This window comes from Monodon monoceros, unplaced genomic scaffold (genome assembly GCF_005190385.1).
Source record: "Monodon monoceros isolate NGI ecotype Baffin Bay Population unplaced genomic scaffold, NGI_Narwhal_1 Super_Scaffold_16, whole genome shotgun sequence".
NCBI lineage: Eukaryota > Metazoa > Chordata > Mammalia > Artiodactyla > Monodontidae > Monodon > Monodon monoceros.
In genome coordinates this window covers 6,988,099-7,004,425 of record NW_021703772.1, presented here as the reverse complement: position 1 = coordinate 7,004,425, position 16,327 = coordinate 6,988,099, and the positions used below count along the sequence as shown (strand labels likewise).

The 16,327-nt window shown below is 45.6% G+C and overlaps 1 protein-coding gene and 1 pseudogene across 2 annotated transcripts in view; both read left to right on the top strand.

The window, feature by feature from the left end:
• The first annotated feature begins 225 nt into the window (after nt 1-225).
• Nucleotides 226-16,327, top strand: part of ATG16L1 (autophagy related 16 like 1) — a 47,203-nt gene continuing 31,101 nt past the window's right edge. Inside the window, exons 1-6 of one of the 2 annotated variants that reach the window (XM_029224953.1) lie at nt 226-605; nt 4,424-4,517; nt 8,788-8,893; nt 9,615-9,688; nt 10,550-10,801; nt 14,469-14,534. In XM_029224953.1, coding sequence (XP_029080786.1) covers nt 491-605; nt 4,424-4,517; nt 8,788-8,893; nt 9,615-9,688; nt 10,550-10,801; nt 14,469-14,534 — 707 coding nt within the window. In that variant the 5' untranslated portion in view covers nt 226-490. The remainder of the gene's footprint in view (nt 606-4,423; nt 4,518-8,787; nt 8,894-9,614; nt 9,689-10,549; nt 10,802-14,468; nt 14,535-16,327) is intronic. The other variant, XM_029224952.1, reaches the window with a different exon arrangement.
• Nucleotides 10,816-13,407, top strand: LOC114896717 (annotated as a pseudogene).

The following is a 16,327-nucleotide window of genomic DNA, read 5'->3' as shown; positions in this document are numbered from 1 at the left end:
ACTTCTGCTTGTAAACTGACATGAAGAAAAGGGAGGCAGGCTAAGAAAGAAAATATAAAACGGGGAAAAGCAAGCAAAGGAAACAGCAGGTGGGCGGAAGCCTCCCTTTTGCCTTTTCCTTCCTCCGCCCCCGACCCCGCAAGGCCGAGCCTCCAACGTGGCCCGCACGCCTTCTAGCGGCCGCATCTCTGCGGCCGGCACTTCCGGCCTCGGGATGCTATCATCAGCCAGCGCCCTGAGTCGGCGCCGGACATGTGCGTGCGTGTGGCGTAAGACGTCGGATGAGGAGGCGGGCTTTCTGGCTCTGTCCGAAGCCATTTCCGTCAGGAGCCGGAAGTCCGTCCTGGATTGCATCGGGGGAGGCCTGTTCGTGGACCTGAAACCTGGGGCTGCTGCTCCTCCCGCGCCCGCAGGTTGCCTCATGGTGCGGGCCGCGGCAGCCAGCCCCCGTGCGGATTGGCGGCGCTAAGGCGCCGGGGCAGCGCGCGACATGTCGTCGGGCCTCCGCGCCTCCGTCTTCCCCCGCTGGAAGCGCCACATCTCGGAGGAATTGAGGCGCCGGGACCGGCTGCAGAGGCAGGCGTTCGAAGAGATCATCCTGCAGTGTGAGCGGCTGGCGGGCCCCGGGAGCGGGCGGGCGGGCCCAGCCGAGGCATGCGGGGCGCCAGCGGGAACCCGAGGCCGAGCCCCCCGCGCCGCCCGCGCGCCTTGAGGCCGCCCCGGGTACCCAGCGCCTTGGACCCCCAAACGCCGTTTTAGATCTTTTCCTCTTTCACTTTATTCTTGGGTGTGACTGTGCTGGGTTTACCTCCTCAATTGGGTATTCTTCACGGGCAGGCACCGTTCATGTCTGTGTTTGTAAATCCCAGCAGCTCACATAATGCTTGTGTTACTTAAATAGGCCGGTTCCAGAAACATCCTGTTTCGGGCATCGTGTTGTTACTGACACGGGCACTGACTTTAAGCAGTAACTCGCTCCGTTACCGTCGTCTTCAGAGTGTAGCGAAATGTTTGCCTTTCATTCCTGAAGATCTGTTGTTCTTCCTTCAGTTTGGTGTGCTTTGACTGTTACATATTACACATCTTGAGTCTTAACGTACTTTTTAGTTGGGACATCACAGTCTTTACTGTCGTTGAAAACTTCAGTGTGAAAGAGGTGGCCCACACCCACCCCCGCTGCTGCAATTTGAGTACAAAAATGTTTGTGCCCTTAGATGCCTTCTAAAGAGCATTTCCGTGCCCCTCCGCCCCATTTTACCATAACTGACGACACATTTGGGGGAAGAAACGGGACACTCTTCGGACCTCTGGTTCTGTCTACCCCTTGAAGTAAGCCTGCAAATCTCAAATCATGTTGATGACGCAGTTCATTGTAATAGTGGGTGCCCTTTATTGAATTCTGATTGTGCTAAAGTTATGGTTCCTGAACTTACCTGCACATTAGAATCAGGTGGGGATCTTTTAAAAATTATAAAGCCCAGGCCACATCCCAGACCAACGAAACGCCAGTAGTAGAGGTGGGACACAGGTGTCAGTATTTCTTGGTGATCCCCAAGTAATTCGAAGGTAGAGACAAGCTTGAGTGCTGTCGTAAATATTTGGCATGTGTCGTTTCACTTTATCTTTCTGAAAATTCTATGAAGCAGGGCCTGTTGCCCTTTATACAAATGAGAAAATTGAGACTGAGAGAGATTAGGTCATTTCTCTGGGGAGGTACAGCAGATTAATGATAGGGCCTGGATTTGGACACAGACTTGATGGCTCCGGACTTTTTTGCACTTTTGCCTTTCTCATTGGGTCCCCCAAGAAACGGCCTTCTTGCTTTCGCTGAGCCCATCCTCTTAACTAAAATGGGGAGAAAAGGGACATGATGAATGTGCCACTCCTGTGCTGATTCCTTACACTCTTAAGAGGCTGGCAGCCCAGTGCTCTTTCAGAAAGCCAGAAGCACAGGAAACTCCTTGCTGAAACGATTCCTCATGGGTTACATAAATTCAGGTCATCGGGTATTTCATCATATGCTTATTGTTTCAAAGCTAATACACTGAAGGTCACATTGGGTTGGAGGTCTGACGACACTCCCCTTACCAGCCTCACTTACCTGAGTCTGGTTTGCTGCATCTATAAAATAGGCGTGAAGCTCGCCTTGCCTGCTTCAAAAACACAGTGCTGTGCATATAAGTGCTTTGAAAGCCGTCTACGTAACTGTCTATAAATGGAAGGTGCTTGTAATCACATTGACACAATTGAGTGTTTTTCTGCACTTTGAAAATGGACATCTTGGAGGGATGGAGGATGTTGGAGGAAAGTCAGAAAGACAGGTCAGTCCTGGAGAGGGAACACGTCTTTAAAACAGCTATAGTGAGTAATGCATGCCCGGGAGCTAGGAGAGGGGGCTGGGGGGGGGGGCGGGGGCGGGCCAAGAGGGCAAGACAATCTTGGCCTGTTAAAATCTGCAGTTGAGGCAGGGGACTGACATTTGGGAGGTCACTTCTAGATGGTGGAACAGCCTCACTCTTCATTCCTAGCCTCCCAAAGCAGTCAACCAGAGTTTCCCGTTCAGTCCTGCCTCTGAGCCTGAAGAGAAAGATGAAAAGAGGCTCTGGGGACAGCAGGTGGCCTTTGAGTGAGAGGAACTTTTAAGAAGGATCCCTCTTGAATACCTCATGTCTTTGATATCACAGGGCACCTAGCTGTAACATTTTGAAGATCTTATTAGAGCCCTTTGACACTGGTGAACATTCAAGTTTGGAATCACTTCCCTGTTCTCTTGAGCTAATTTATTAAATTAATATTGATGAAGATAGTGTTTCTGTTTCTGCCCAGGATTTCCATTTTTAGATATCAAGAAGTAGGACTCAACTCTTTAAGAGGAAAGATAAGCTATTCTAACAGGAATAGTCACTAGCATAAACCCTCTCCAACTTTTGCTGTGAAGCATCGCTAATCTCAGACGTTTGGGATCTGTGAAAGCCCCCATCAGGTGTGGGTTTTCTGTAAGTTTCCCGTGGTCACTTTCTTGTTCTGCTTTGTGCACGCCCTTCCACTTCTGATCTCACTGGCCCCCTGCATGCATGTCATTTCTTGCCCTGACTTTTCTTTTGAATTTCTGCACTGTGTTCCCTGTCACATTTATTAAGTTCCAAGGACTCATTTTCTTCCTTGAGCTCTCTGCTCCTGTGTTCTCTGGCATGTTAGGATCTTGCACCCAGTTGGACGAGCAGGGAACCTCAGAATAACCTTTGACTTCTTACTAATTGATACCTGTTCATGTCACTGCCTGCTTTTAAAATCTGTTGTTTCGCTATTGCCAGTAAGAAGAGGTCTGAATTTCTCATCCTGCCCTCTCACGTGTTGGTGCAAACTTTTATTTCTAGCCATTTACTGAACAGCTCTCTAGACCTTCTGCTTGGACTGTCTGTTGTCTTCACCTGTGAAACCATCTGAGAAAATGAGTAAAAGTTCACTCTTCCTTTTTATACTTGACCTCCACCCCACCCCCACCCCCATTACACTTTTTTAGCTCCTTGAGGTCAGGGACTCTGGTTTGTATTTGTATCCCTAGTGCCCTGATCTTAGATTAAATATTCCAGGGACTGTCTGGCAGTCCAGTGGTTAAGACTTGGCCTTCCATTGCAGGGGGTGTGGGTTTGATCACTGGTCGGGGAGCTGAGATCCCGCATGCCTCGCAGCCAAAAATCCAAAACATAAAACAGAAGCAGTGTTGTAACAGATTCAATAAAGACTTTTAAAAAATGATCCACATTAAAAAAATCTTTTTAAAAAAAATTCCAGGGCTTCCCTGGTGGCGCAGTGGTTGGGAGTCCGCCTGCCAATGCAGGGGACGTGGGTTCGTGCCCCAGTCCGGGAAGATCCCACATGCCGCGGAGCTGCTGGGCCCGTGAGCCATGGCCGCTGGGCCTGCACGTCCGGAACCTGTGCTCCGCGGCGGGAGAGGCCACAACAGTGAGAGGCCCGCACACTGCAAAAAAAAAAAAAGTATCTTCTTTCTAAAAAAATTCCAAATATAATAAGGTAAAGTTTTCCTCTCTTGCTTAGAGATGCATAGCACTTCACTTTTCCATTGTGTTTTGGTATGTTTGTTGCCTCTTTCCCAGGTAGAAACAGGTAGCTGTGGGAGTAGAAAGCATGGGCACGGGGGCGTTTTGGAGTGATTTTTCATAGGTTCCTTTGTCTGGGCTGCCTGTGCTTGGGCCAGGAAGTGTCTAAGGAGCGCATGTGCCTGGAGTTTGGACGATTGCTGTAATCGGTGGTAAAGTACAGTGCCTAGTACTTTGATACCTCATAAAAGTGAAACCTGCCCAGTCATCTTCTGGTTATTTCTTTGGTCCAAATCTTTATAAGATGTTAAGTAGTAATAAAGCATACCTGGGTTGTAATAACTTTTTTTTTTCTTTGCTAGATAACAAGTTGCTGGAAAAGTCAGATCTTCATTCAGTGCTGGCCCATAAGCTACAAGCTGAAAAGCATGACATACCAAACAGGCATGAGATAAGGTATTCTGAAACGATCCTGTATTATTTGTGTCTCCTTTTTAATTGAAATTTGTCTCAGTTCAGTTGTCACTTCCCTGATTTTGAAGCAAACCAAGTACTGTGTTTGTGCTCCACTTTTTGTCAGTTCCTTTCAAATAAAAACTTCTGAAGCCAGATAACTAACTAACTAAGTTTTTTTTGAAGGTATGTAGCTGCCCACCTAGAAGGCACATCATCAGTACGATGATGCGAGCTTGAGAAATCGCTTGAGGCGGGTAACCAGGCCAGTTCCTCCTGTAGCCTGCCAGGGTTCGCTTTTTCTGAATAATCAGACAAGTAAGCATTCTTGAGCAGATTGACGTAGATCTTGTCAGTACAGGATTGACTGGCCTGTAAACATAAGCGCTACAGGTCTCTGTGATCCTTTTTAGTTCAGTGTTGTTTCCATGTATCTCAGTGTGCAGTCAAACCAGTGGGTTGCAGAAAGCTTTTTTTTTTTTTTTTTTTTTTTTAAGGAAGATTAGGCAGAAATCTGCATTTTATAGGAAGGCTAAGTATTGCTTCACTAAATATGTGAGTATGTGTTCATGGTGGGGAGTTTAGTATCTTTACTTGGGTCATTCATGTAAACTATCTCTTTTTGAGGGTCATGGTCCAAAAAAACCTTAAAGCCATACTTCATCCGAGTGGCTTAAATGGAATCATTCTAGAGTCTTACTGTCCTCCTTTTCCATTTGTACATCACGTTTGCATATTAAATTTTGTGGTTTGTATGCGAACAGTACCCATTATTGTTCTAAAATCTACAAGCTTTTTTGCATATCAGCTAACATTTAGCAATTGTAAAAACAAAGCTGATGGTAATTTAGGATTTTAGGAAAAAAACAGAAATGCTGGGTGTAGCTTGTCATTTACTCCTATAGCCATATCTGCTAACTACTTGCCATCTGTGTTTCCTCATCTGGCGAGGTGGTCTCCAGGCAGACCGGAGTAGAAAGAGGAACAGATGGCCCGGCCTAGGTTCCGTTTTTTGCTTAAGAACAATTCAGTAGATCGTGCCTAGCTGTGGCCCTGGGAGGCCTTCTGCAGGATTTAAAATATTAGTTGCTGTGTTCTGATCAACTTTAGGTGTAGAGAATCCATTTCACCCTTTTTCATCTAAATTCAGTCAACTGAAACCTTGAAACATTTTATTTCTATCTGGTTTGCCTCTTGGTGACTATATTCCTGCATCCTTTATCTGTCAGCGAAACTCATTTGCTTGGAAAGGTACAATAAATAAATATACAACATTCTTTTAACTGAGTACCACTGGGGTGGTAATTTAACTGGAAGTCCGTCCTTTCTGCAAACTTGTGTTCAGTCAGGCCTCTTCCTGACTGCCTCGTTTCTATTAATGGTATCCTTATTTTCCACAAGTCAGCTATGATTCCTTTTTCCCTTGGTGTCCTGCCCCTCCCCCTTTGCAGTCACCCAGGCCTGTTGATTCTTTGCCCAAGTGTCCTGTGCATCTGTCCCTTAGTTTGCATTTGTGTGCCACCAGCTTCATTGCTTCCATTCCTAGACTATGGCAGGGGTCTCGTTCACTGAGTCATTTTGTGACTACAGTGTGGGCCAGGCGTTGGGATACAGAGATGAATAAGCCAAGAGTCCTTGTTCACAAGGACCTGAGCCTCGTGGGGGAGAGTAGCTCAGTGAGGTGTGTGCTAGTAGGATACAGGTATTCACAGAAGACGGGGATCTCATTGGCTACTTTCTCTCTTTTGGGCTCTCAAGTCCTGCCCTTCGCATTCTAATTAATCTTAAAACACACTGTGCTTAAAAAGCTTTATCTCATCAGTTATCTGACTCCTCTCTTAAGTGTTTTAATCCCTTTGCTTACTGAATAAATCAAAGTGAGACTCATCCCTGAGAAAGAGTTGATTCCAGCAGTTTTCTAAGTATGGCCACTAGACCGCAGCTTCAGAGACTTGTTAGAAATGCAGAATGCTGGGCCTCACCCCAGAGCTCCTGTTTCAGAAACTCTAGGGGTGGCGCCCAGTAGTCTTGTTTTAAGAACCTTTAGGTGATTCTGATGACCTCTAACATATAAAAACCACTGCTTTAGTGGCTACTCAGTCCTTGTGAAGTATCCGAGACACCCGGGGGAGCATGTTAGAAATGCAGATTATTGACCCTTTTCTACATCGACCTGATGAATCGTTCTGGGACGGGGCCCAAGAATCTGTTAAAACCTGCTCTCTAGGTGATTCTTTTTTTTTCTGCCTAGTGAAGCACTGTTATTGGGCTTTTGTAAGAAGTTTGACTTTTATTGTGAATAAAATTGGAAGTGGTAAAAGGCTTTGAGCAGAGGAATGAGTGCCCTGTATCCTTGCGTTTTCTCAGGATTCTCTTCAGCTTCTTAGAGGAACAGACTAGTTTTATGTTTTGCATATTTCACATTGCTTTGCATTGAAATAAGGGGATTTGATAAAAATTATTTCTTTTCCTTCTAATCCCCATATGCAGTCAATCACCCAGGCCTGTTGCTTCTTCTGCCTAATTTAGGGTGGTTTCTTATAAGGTATGTGCCGCTTTCTAGTCTCTTGCCTTCTAGTTCATGGGCCAAGATTGGGGAAGCACTATGTTGCCTCAAAGAATGCAATATTAGTGTATCTTAGAACATGTAAGAAAAATGCTTTTAGAGATGGAGGGTAGATTTAGGAGGGAGCATCATTCTGCCGCCTTTTCCCTCTTTATTTCTTATCGGTCATTGGGAAGAGATAGTGCCCCCGCCCCCGCTTCAGATGGTGGCATCCTAGTTTGCCAGCCATCTTCCTTTTCTCCATCTGTGTGCTTTCCCTGGGGAGTGGTTTTAGCTACTCACTGTAGTCTGATAATTTACACCTGTAACTCCAGCCAAGACCCCTCTCCTGAATTACAGATCCACAGTTCTGTTCACCTGCTGTTATTTCTGAGATAGTATGCAAACTTTCCCAACTTCCATTGACTCTCGAGGTGGCCTGAGCTCCGTCCATGGCTTTAGATACATCTGTTTGCTGACAGCTTCTATATGTCAGCCTCCAGCTTGGACCTCTTTACTTGAAGTTCAGACTCTTAACAATATGCAATTTCCACTTGACATGCCCACTTGGATGTCCACGGTGAACTCACTCTTCAGGCCTCCCCCAACCTCTTGCTCCAGTCCTTCTGCCTCAGTAGGTGACGCCTACCTTTAATAGCCACTCAGGGCAAAAGCCTTGGAGTTGTCCTCGACTCCTGTCTTTCTCTCATTCCCCACAACCAATTCAAAGGCAAGTCCTGCAGTCTCTCCAGAGTGGATCTAGCTAGGATCTGACCACGTCTCACCGCCTCTGCTGCCGTCACCTTGTCCCGATCTGCACTTTCTGAGTCTGGAATATGTAATAGCTTGCTAACTGGTCTCGCTGTTTCTGCCCTTAACCCCTGCAGTGTGCTCTCCACCCAGCAACTGTAGCGATCCTTTCAAAACGTAAGTCGTTCCTCTGCTCAAAACCCTCGGCGGCTTCCAGTCATGCATAGGAAAAGCCACAGTCCTCAGGGGCCTGCGAGGCTCTGCGTGGCCTCCCCAATCCTCCCTGCACCCCCTGCCCCGGGCGCTGCGGTCACACTTGCCCCCAGCCTCTCCAACACTTGCTGTTCCCTCCACTTACAGGGCCCCGCCCCCAGGTCCGCATGGCTTGTTCCTCACTCTTTCCAGTCTTCAGTCAAGTGTCACCTCTCAGGATGCCTTTGACTACCGCACGTGGAACAGGAACCCTGTCGCTCTGTCCCCTTCTTTACACTGCTTAGTTTTTCTCCACAGCATATCTGACCACCTGACTCCATCCATCTACTCATTTGTTGTCTACCTACTCTTAGCCAATTGTACAGCTTCCTGTTCCCTGCCTTCTCCCCGCTAGGCACCAAAACAGTGCCTAGCACAGAGCCGGTACTCAGATACTTGTCGGGTGAGTGGACCTCGTTGTCTCCTCCCCGTTTACTTGAACTTTATTCTGGAATCCATCCTTTATTCCTGACGCAGCTGGTGGTGTGGGTTGTGGCTGGTTGGTTTTACCCTGTGTCTCATATCTCCTACTTTCTACTTTAGGTTTGTAGTGACTTATAACTCTATTGGCCTGGAGAACTGAACTGCTTTCTTGGCTATATTGTCATGTACAGGTTTGAAATTCTAAAGTTATTGTTCCAGTGCCTCATTGAAGGGCTCTGGGGTCTGATTTTTTTTTTTCTCTTGTTTGCACGTTCTCTTCATCTGCCTGGTTGGGGCATTTAGTCCTGGACATGATGGTGCATGGAATGATAGTCAGCTGCAAGAAATGGCCCAGCTGAGGATTAAACACCAAGAAGAACTGACTGAATTACACAAGAAACGTGGGGAGGTAAAGATAGCTCCTCTTCTCGTCTGTCTTGGGGGTCGGGGGGTGGGGCAGGCACTCCCACTGGAATTTGCAGCCATCCTGGCTGCATACGGCATCACCAGCTCTATCTGTGGGAATGAAACAACAGAAAAGATGTGAGACCTCTGTCAGCAGGTGGGCAAGCCATTGAGATAACAACCAGGTTGTCATGCTCCAAGATGGCATGAAAGGTACGAGTGGAGAAACATAAAAAGAAAGAAGCTTACTCCTTGATTGACTGAAAGTCTTAACTAATACCTTCATAAAGCATGAAACCTGCAATTTCAGAAAAATTCATTAGGAAGAATCAAGTCCTGGGCTGTGTTTACACTGGGTGGTGGTCTAATGGCAAGTTATGAAAAAGTGCAACTTACCATTACTTCAGCTGAATTGATTATCAGCTGAAGAGTCGGAAAAGGTAGCTGGGGTGGAGGGGTAGCCAGGCGTTCTCAGCAGGAACCTGGCAGTCACCTGGAGCGTTGCTCGTCTATCCAAGGCTGCCTTCAACAGGGAAAGCGCACACTGCGCCCCCGCGCAGCCCCCCGCTGGCCCTTCTCCTCTCGGCCACCCAGCTCGTTTCTTCTTGGTGCCTTGGCCCCACCGCACAGGCACCTGTTTTTTCTTTAAAGTAAACCGCAATTATGAGTTTCCAGCTGAGGTCCTAAAATCTCTTGTTTATGAAAGTGTTCTTCTTTACCCCCAGTTAGCTCAGTTGGTGATTGACCTGAATAACCAAATGCAGCAGAAGGACAAGGAGATGCAGATGAATGAAGCCAAGTGAGTAGCGAGCACGCCTCCTCCGGGACTGGTCGTGGGATCTCACCGCCTGTTTTACTGTACTCTTGTGAGCGGGGCCAGTGGTGATCGGTGGCAAACAGTAGCCACGCTGGGCTCAGCACAAGTTTCGTTTCTGTGCATACATAGTCTGGGGTCCTTTTCTACCCTCTGAGGATGGAAAAGGCAAGAAGAGTGCCCTGTGTCCTCCAGGGCCCCAGCACACCCCTGAGAAGTCAGCTTCGCTCTTGGAAGTGTCCCTGAGGCATTCACAGTTCTCCCCATGGCCATTGCCTGGGGGAGCGGGTGTCTTCTGTGGTGGGGATGGGACCAAGATAGCCCAGTGCCCGGCCATTGGGAACGGGGATGAGTTTGTGGGCAGGGTTGTTCTTGATCTGGGAGAAGCCTACCGGTCAAGATAAACAGGGACTCCAAATCCTAGGATCTTTGAGCTGGAGGGGAGCCTGGGTTTCATCTGTGCCTTTTCCCTTACTCCACAGAGAGGGCTCTCTAGAGGCTTAGAAAGGTGGGGAGCCTGCTCAGGCATTCACACTCAGTGAGTGGTAGAGCTGATGGAATGCACAAGATACCCAGCCTCCTTTTAATCTCCCATTACTACACTATTTCAGCATCAAAAGCTCCCTCTTCCTTCCCATCCTGCTTTTCTAAAAGATACTTTAACTAGTCATTCATAGTCTGGATGAATTTTACCCTAGGTGTTTCCTCTCCATTAATGGGAATGTCCTGTAAACCCCTGGGGCTGGGCTTGGCCAAGTGAGGTGCCTGCTGTGATGACTGAGGTCATTGTTGGTGCCCAAGCTCACACAGCTCTTGTGCAGTATCCCTCTCCCGGCGTGTTTTCAGAATTGCAGAATGCTTGCAGACCATCTCTGATCTCGAGACCGAGTGCCTGGAACTACGCACTAAGCTTCAGGACCTTGAAAGAGCCAACCAGACCCTGAAGGATGAATATGATGCCCTGCAGATCACTTTCACTGCCCTGGAGGAGAAACTGAGGAAGACTACTGAGGAGAACCAGGAGCTGGTCACCAGGTGGATGGCTGAGAAAGCCCAGGAAGCTAATCGCTTAAATGCGGAGAATGAGAAGGATTCGAGGTGGGAGATGAGTCGGCAGTCAGTGATTTCCATTGTTTAATGAAGTCGAACCTAGTTCTTAGAAAAGAAGGAAACCAACCTGGCAGCTCTGACCACAGGGTGGGGGCACCAGGAAGCACTAACAAAATTAGAAATAGTGGTGGTGGGTGTGAAAGAGATTTGCATTTATAAGAACACTTTTACAGCTGAGCAAAGGATTACCTCCCAAAAGGGCTTTGGCCCGTTGCTATTTTTGCCAGCAAATTCTTTCCGTGTTTCAAGAAGAAAAGCTAGTTCTTGAACAGTGTAAATTAAACCAGAGTTAGAAAAAGCTTATAATCCACCCCCCCCGCCCCATTTTGTAAAACTATTCCAACCCATAGCAAAAACTCTGATCTGGCTAGTGTACAAGAAGACCGTGAGCCAGCCTCACTAGTAATGAGTTCAAAAGATTAGAACATTTTATTTTAAATCCCCACATCAGTAGTTTAGAATTTGAAAAGATTATTGTAGTTTATCTAAAAGAATAAATACATGGAATAGGAAAGAGCCTTAAAGAATAACAAAGAGCCCTAATCCTACCAAATAATATATGCAAAAAGATTTCGAAATCTGTGTAAAAATGGAAACCAAAAGGTAGAAGCAAAAAATGTTACTCTCTGCTGTTTGTTTTATGAAAAATTCCTAAATAGGAGTATTGGAGGACTTACTAAACATTAAAAGTAATGGTAGCTTTTCCAGTAAGCAGCCTGAGGTGACCTCTAAAAATGGTTCGCTATTCAGTTGACCCAGAAAACCCCACAAAGTCATGCAAGTCAAGAGGTTCAAATCTTCATGTTCACTTTAAGAACACTTGTGAAACTGCCCAGGCCATTAAGGATATGCATATCCGAAAAGCCACCAAGTATCTGAAGGATGTCACTTTAAAGAAGCAGTGTGTGCCGTTCCGTCGTTACAGTGATGGAGTTGGTAGGTGTGCCCAGGCCAAACAGTGGGGCTGGGCACAGGGTTGGTGGCCCAAAAAGAGTGTTGAATTTCTACTGCACATGCTCAAAAATGCAGAGTAATACTGAACTTAAGGGCTTAGATGTAGATTCTCTGGTCACTGAGCACATCCAGGTGAACAAAGCCCACAAGATGCCGCGCAGGACTTACAGAGCTCATGGTCGGATCAACCCATACATGAGCTCTCCCTGCCACACTGAGATGATCCTTACTGAAAAAGAACAGATTGTTCCTAAACCAGAAGAGGAGGTTGCCCAGAATAAACAGATATACCTTAAGAAACAAAAACTTATGGCCCGGGAATAAATGCTGCAAAAAATAAATGCAAATAAAAGTAAAAAAAAAACACCCCCCCCCAAAAAAAAGTAATGGTAATAAAGAACAGACTGTATAAAAATTGTAGGTTTCTTAACATCGAAGAACACTATAAAACAAGCAAATAGGCTATGCTATTATAAAATATGTATTCTTAGTATAGAGTCAGTAAGGAACAGGTGAGCATTCAGACAGAGGGATGTAAAGCATAGATAGTTCATAAAAGAAGTGGACGAGCTCAGTGAATCTGGTAAAAAGGATTGTTGGGAGGAAGGTGGGACAGGCCCCTCACATTGCTGATGTGAAGGCTGTTTCTCTAACCCCTCAAGGGCCCTGGGGATGGCAGGCACCTGAAAATGGTTCCCACTTGTTGGCCTTTATCCTGAGTGATGAGGTTCGTTCACAAGTACGATTTTGTGATAGTCCATTATTCACAGTAGTGAGAAATTAGAAGCGGTATATCCCTTGGTGGGGGGAAGAAATTGTGATATTTTCATACAGTGGGATTTTGCAAAGTCTTTTCAAAATATATATACGTCTTAAGTTTGTATTAAGAAAACGTGAGCTGTCCTTATATTCTTTCTGTCTCATGTTTAAGTAAAATTGCACGGCTCATATGTGGAACTCTTGGGCAGCTTAGGGGTGGTAAGGACACCGGGGCTCCGTGGAAGTTGTTAGGCTTCGGGCTGAGAGCCTGCCTGAGGGAGAAGTGGGCAGGCGTGTGGTTCTGCAGAGGGAGAGCCCTTGATCATCACCGTGGACAAAAACAACCCGAACTTTCTAGTGAAAATGGGGAGTGAGGCACGTTACATACCTGCCCTTGTTCTGTCCTTTGGAATGTTTTCCTAGGAATATACCATTGCACGTATAACCATCTGATTGCACGTGTGGGACCTGGGGATTCTTTTCGTTACTTGACTCAACTAGTTCCTCCTTCTTAGAAGCCTTCCCCCTTCCTGCCTATTTCCCAGATTAGATGTCCTTCCTCTCCTAGCAGCTTTTGTTTACCTGGGTCATAGTGGAGCGCTGTTTTTTGAAATAGCTGCTTGTGTTCCACCTCCCTTGCAAGGCTGGGGTGTGTCCCCACAGGCAGGCACGGTGGGTGCGGTGTAAGAAGCTGTCAGCATTAAAGAAGGACATTTCCGCTGTTGTAATGAAGCCTGGGCTGCGGGTGTTTTTTTCTCCCCGTGACTCCAGCTCTGTCCTTTACCCACTCCTTGCAGACAGGTGCCTTTCCTTTAGAGGAGTGTTACACACCCTGCACCAGGATTCTGCTTTCCCCTCAAAGACAGTTTATAGGTCATCTATTCCAGCTAAGAAAAATTTGTTAACCTGTAATTTTTGTCACTTGTCCTGTAAAACTGACTCTTCATCTTCAAGGTATAAGATTAAGAGTGTAAGGCACTTTTTCAAGCTAGAGCCTCATCCCATCCCAGATTCTCATGTGCCACCTACAGGACTTTGCCCTATTTTGAGAATTATCACTATGGTAGAAACTTTTTTAAAAACTTAGAAAAGTTGTTTTTTAATTTAGAAAAATTTTTAAAAATTCCAGCAGAACTCTTGACCTGAGCTCAGTAGCAGTGCTAGAGTTCTGGGTTGGGGGTCCTCCACAGCGAGGGCAAAAATGACAGATAGAGGTGAGCTTGCCATGGAAAAGAGAGGGAGGCCAAGGTTTAAAGTTTAGGAAGCTCCTGAATTGAGGACTTGGGAAGGAAAGACAAAAATGATTCTGAGAGGGGAGAGAGTGGAAGCGACTGGTGACGACATTAAAATTCTGCTGCAGCCAGGACTTGTGTGTCCAGCCCTAGTAAACTGAAGCCTTGTACATTTTGATGACTCAAGAATCTCACTATACCTCAGTTTCCTCGTCTATAAAATGGGAATCATAGTACTTAACCTCAAAAAGTTTGTTATAAGTGTTAAATGAGTCAAATTCTGTAAAATAATAAAACCATGCTAGGTACAAGTAAATTTTTATTATTATTCATGCTCTTGATATGTTAGTGTGAGACTGTTTACTTCAGAAAACTAAGTCTCGACCATGACTAACCCTGGATAAACCTGATGCATGTTTCTGTCCTGAGAGGCCCTGGGTCCCCACAGGCAGGCTTCTCCCTTGCTGGTTCACTGCTCTCTCTAATCCCTCCTAGGGCTTTGCTCTGAAATCCATTATAATAGGATCCTTGCTGAAGTTACAGTTGTGGATTTGGGACTTTGGGTATCTTTGTCCAGGGTAGTTGTTACTTTAAGTGCATTGAATATTCACATGTGTTACTAAATAGTTTTCTGAGAGCCAAAACCCCATGCTTTCTTTAAGTAGACATAAATAATGGGCTTTTTTTTTTTTTTTTTTTTTTTTAAATAGGAGGCGGCAAGCCCGGCTGCAGAAGGAGCTCGCAGAAGCAGCAAAGGAACCTCTCCCAGCTGAGCAGTGAGTAGAGATGTACAAATCGAAACTATGCTCGTAGTAATTTGATTTGCTGTTTTGAAATAGTCTTATAATATTCTGTTTCTATAAAACCATTTTACAAAATGTAGAAGGAAAACGAAAAGACTTAGGGCAGCAAATAAAAAACACCCATTACCTTCCAGAAAGTTGTTTCAGTTTATATTCATTAGCTGTGAGTGTGAATTCTGACTTCCTCCACCCTTAACCAGTGACAGCCTCGCTGTTTTCCTGTTGAGACCGACCTGTTTTCTGCCTCTGGTTGGAGCTGTTGCAGTGTGATGCTGGGCTGGGGTTCTGTCTCTTGCTCTCTTCTTGGTTTGTGGCTTCAAGTGGAGCTTGGGCAAACCTTTGAAGCCTAAGTAAAAACTGGGATTTCCTGGAACAAAAGCAACTGAGTCAATATGGAGTTTTTCCTAATCTGGAATTGGGTGGAGGGTCTTCCCTGAGATTTGAAGCTTTGTTTTCAGAGCAGTGGGTATTTTAGTGACTAAATTCCCTTTGCTCTGGTTCAGGATGTGGGGTCTTCTCCCTCTTTGAAATAGATTCTGGAATATAGTATTAGAGTTATGATCTTCTATTTTTTTAAATGTTGCTTGCTTCCTTGTAAATGGAGGGGAGTGATTTAAATTCACTCAGGAGTCATCTGCCAGACAAAGGTCTTGATTTATAAGAAAACAAATCTCATACCAAGCCTTTGCTTTAGATGTAGCATATGTGCATAATTTCTATACTCTTCACATGTAGAAAATGAATCTCAGGTGTATTTGCCCAAAGCTACAAAGTAGCTAAATAGTTGACCTGGAAATGAGATTTGGTTCCTTAAAAATAACGGCTTATAAAAGCATCATTTGCCTGCCTCTTATTGGCCAGCATAAACAGGTGACTAGGTGTAGAAAGGTCCAGCATCCTGCCCCATATCACAAAGGAAAAGGCAGAGACCGGGTGGAAACTTAAGGGTGTCTGACTGTAAAGGCATGTTCTTAATCTCTGTTCTTTCCTACAAGTAGAGTTTCTAGGTGAAAGGACATTAACACCTTTGAAAGGTTTTGATAACGCGTTACCACATGCTGGTATTTTCTCGTGGTCCTGGGCCTTTGCGCTGTTCCAAGTACCTTTATACCTATACAACTCTATCTTAAACAAACCATTTACATAGGCTCAGCTCAGGTTTGTTACTCTTGCCATGTCTGCTGTTCTGTTGTTACCCTTGTGCGGACACAAGTGACCCGCAGACCACAACTGAGAAGAGAAGAAAGCCCAGCCTGTTCTCTGTCTTCAGGCCCGCCTTTGTTCTCCTCTAATCCTGGCCAAGACTGGGTTCAGTTACACGGGACCCTAGAATCAATAGCCAAGGAAAATAAATTTACTTGAACTTGGTTTAACTTGCTTGGTAACAAGTTCTGAAGTATATATTTACATAATCCAGATAATTAATCATGGAAAAATCTCTCGAGTTCTTATGAATGCAAACATTTGGTAATAAAGTCTTGGGTTATTAGATTTTATTATTTTGCTTCTCCATGAAGATCGCAACTCGGTAGGACGTCATTAAGACCAAAATAATTACTTGCCTTCCCCGCAGCCAGGAAAACGGGGAGGAAGGGGAATTCCAGAGGAGCTTTGCATCCGGTGGGATAAACACCAGCAAAGGAGCATGGTCCTGTGACTTGATTATCTCATGTGTAATATAATGGACTCTCTAAAATGTCAGAAACAGCAAATACCCAGAGCTATGCTTGAACATAAGCCTCAAATACCCAGAGTCAAAAATGAAT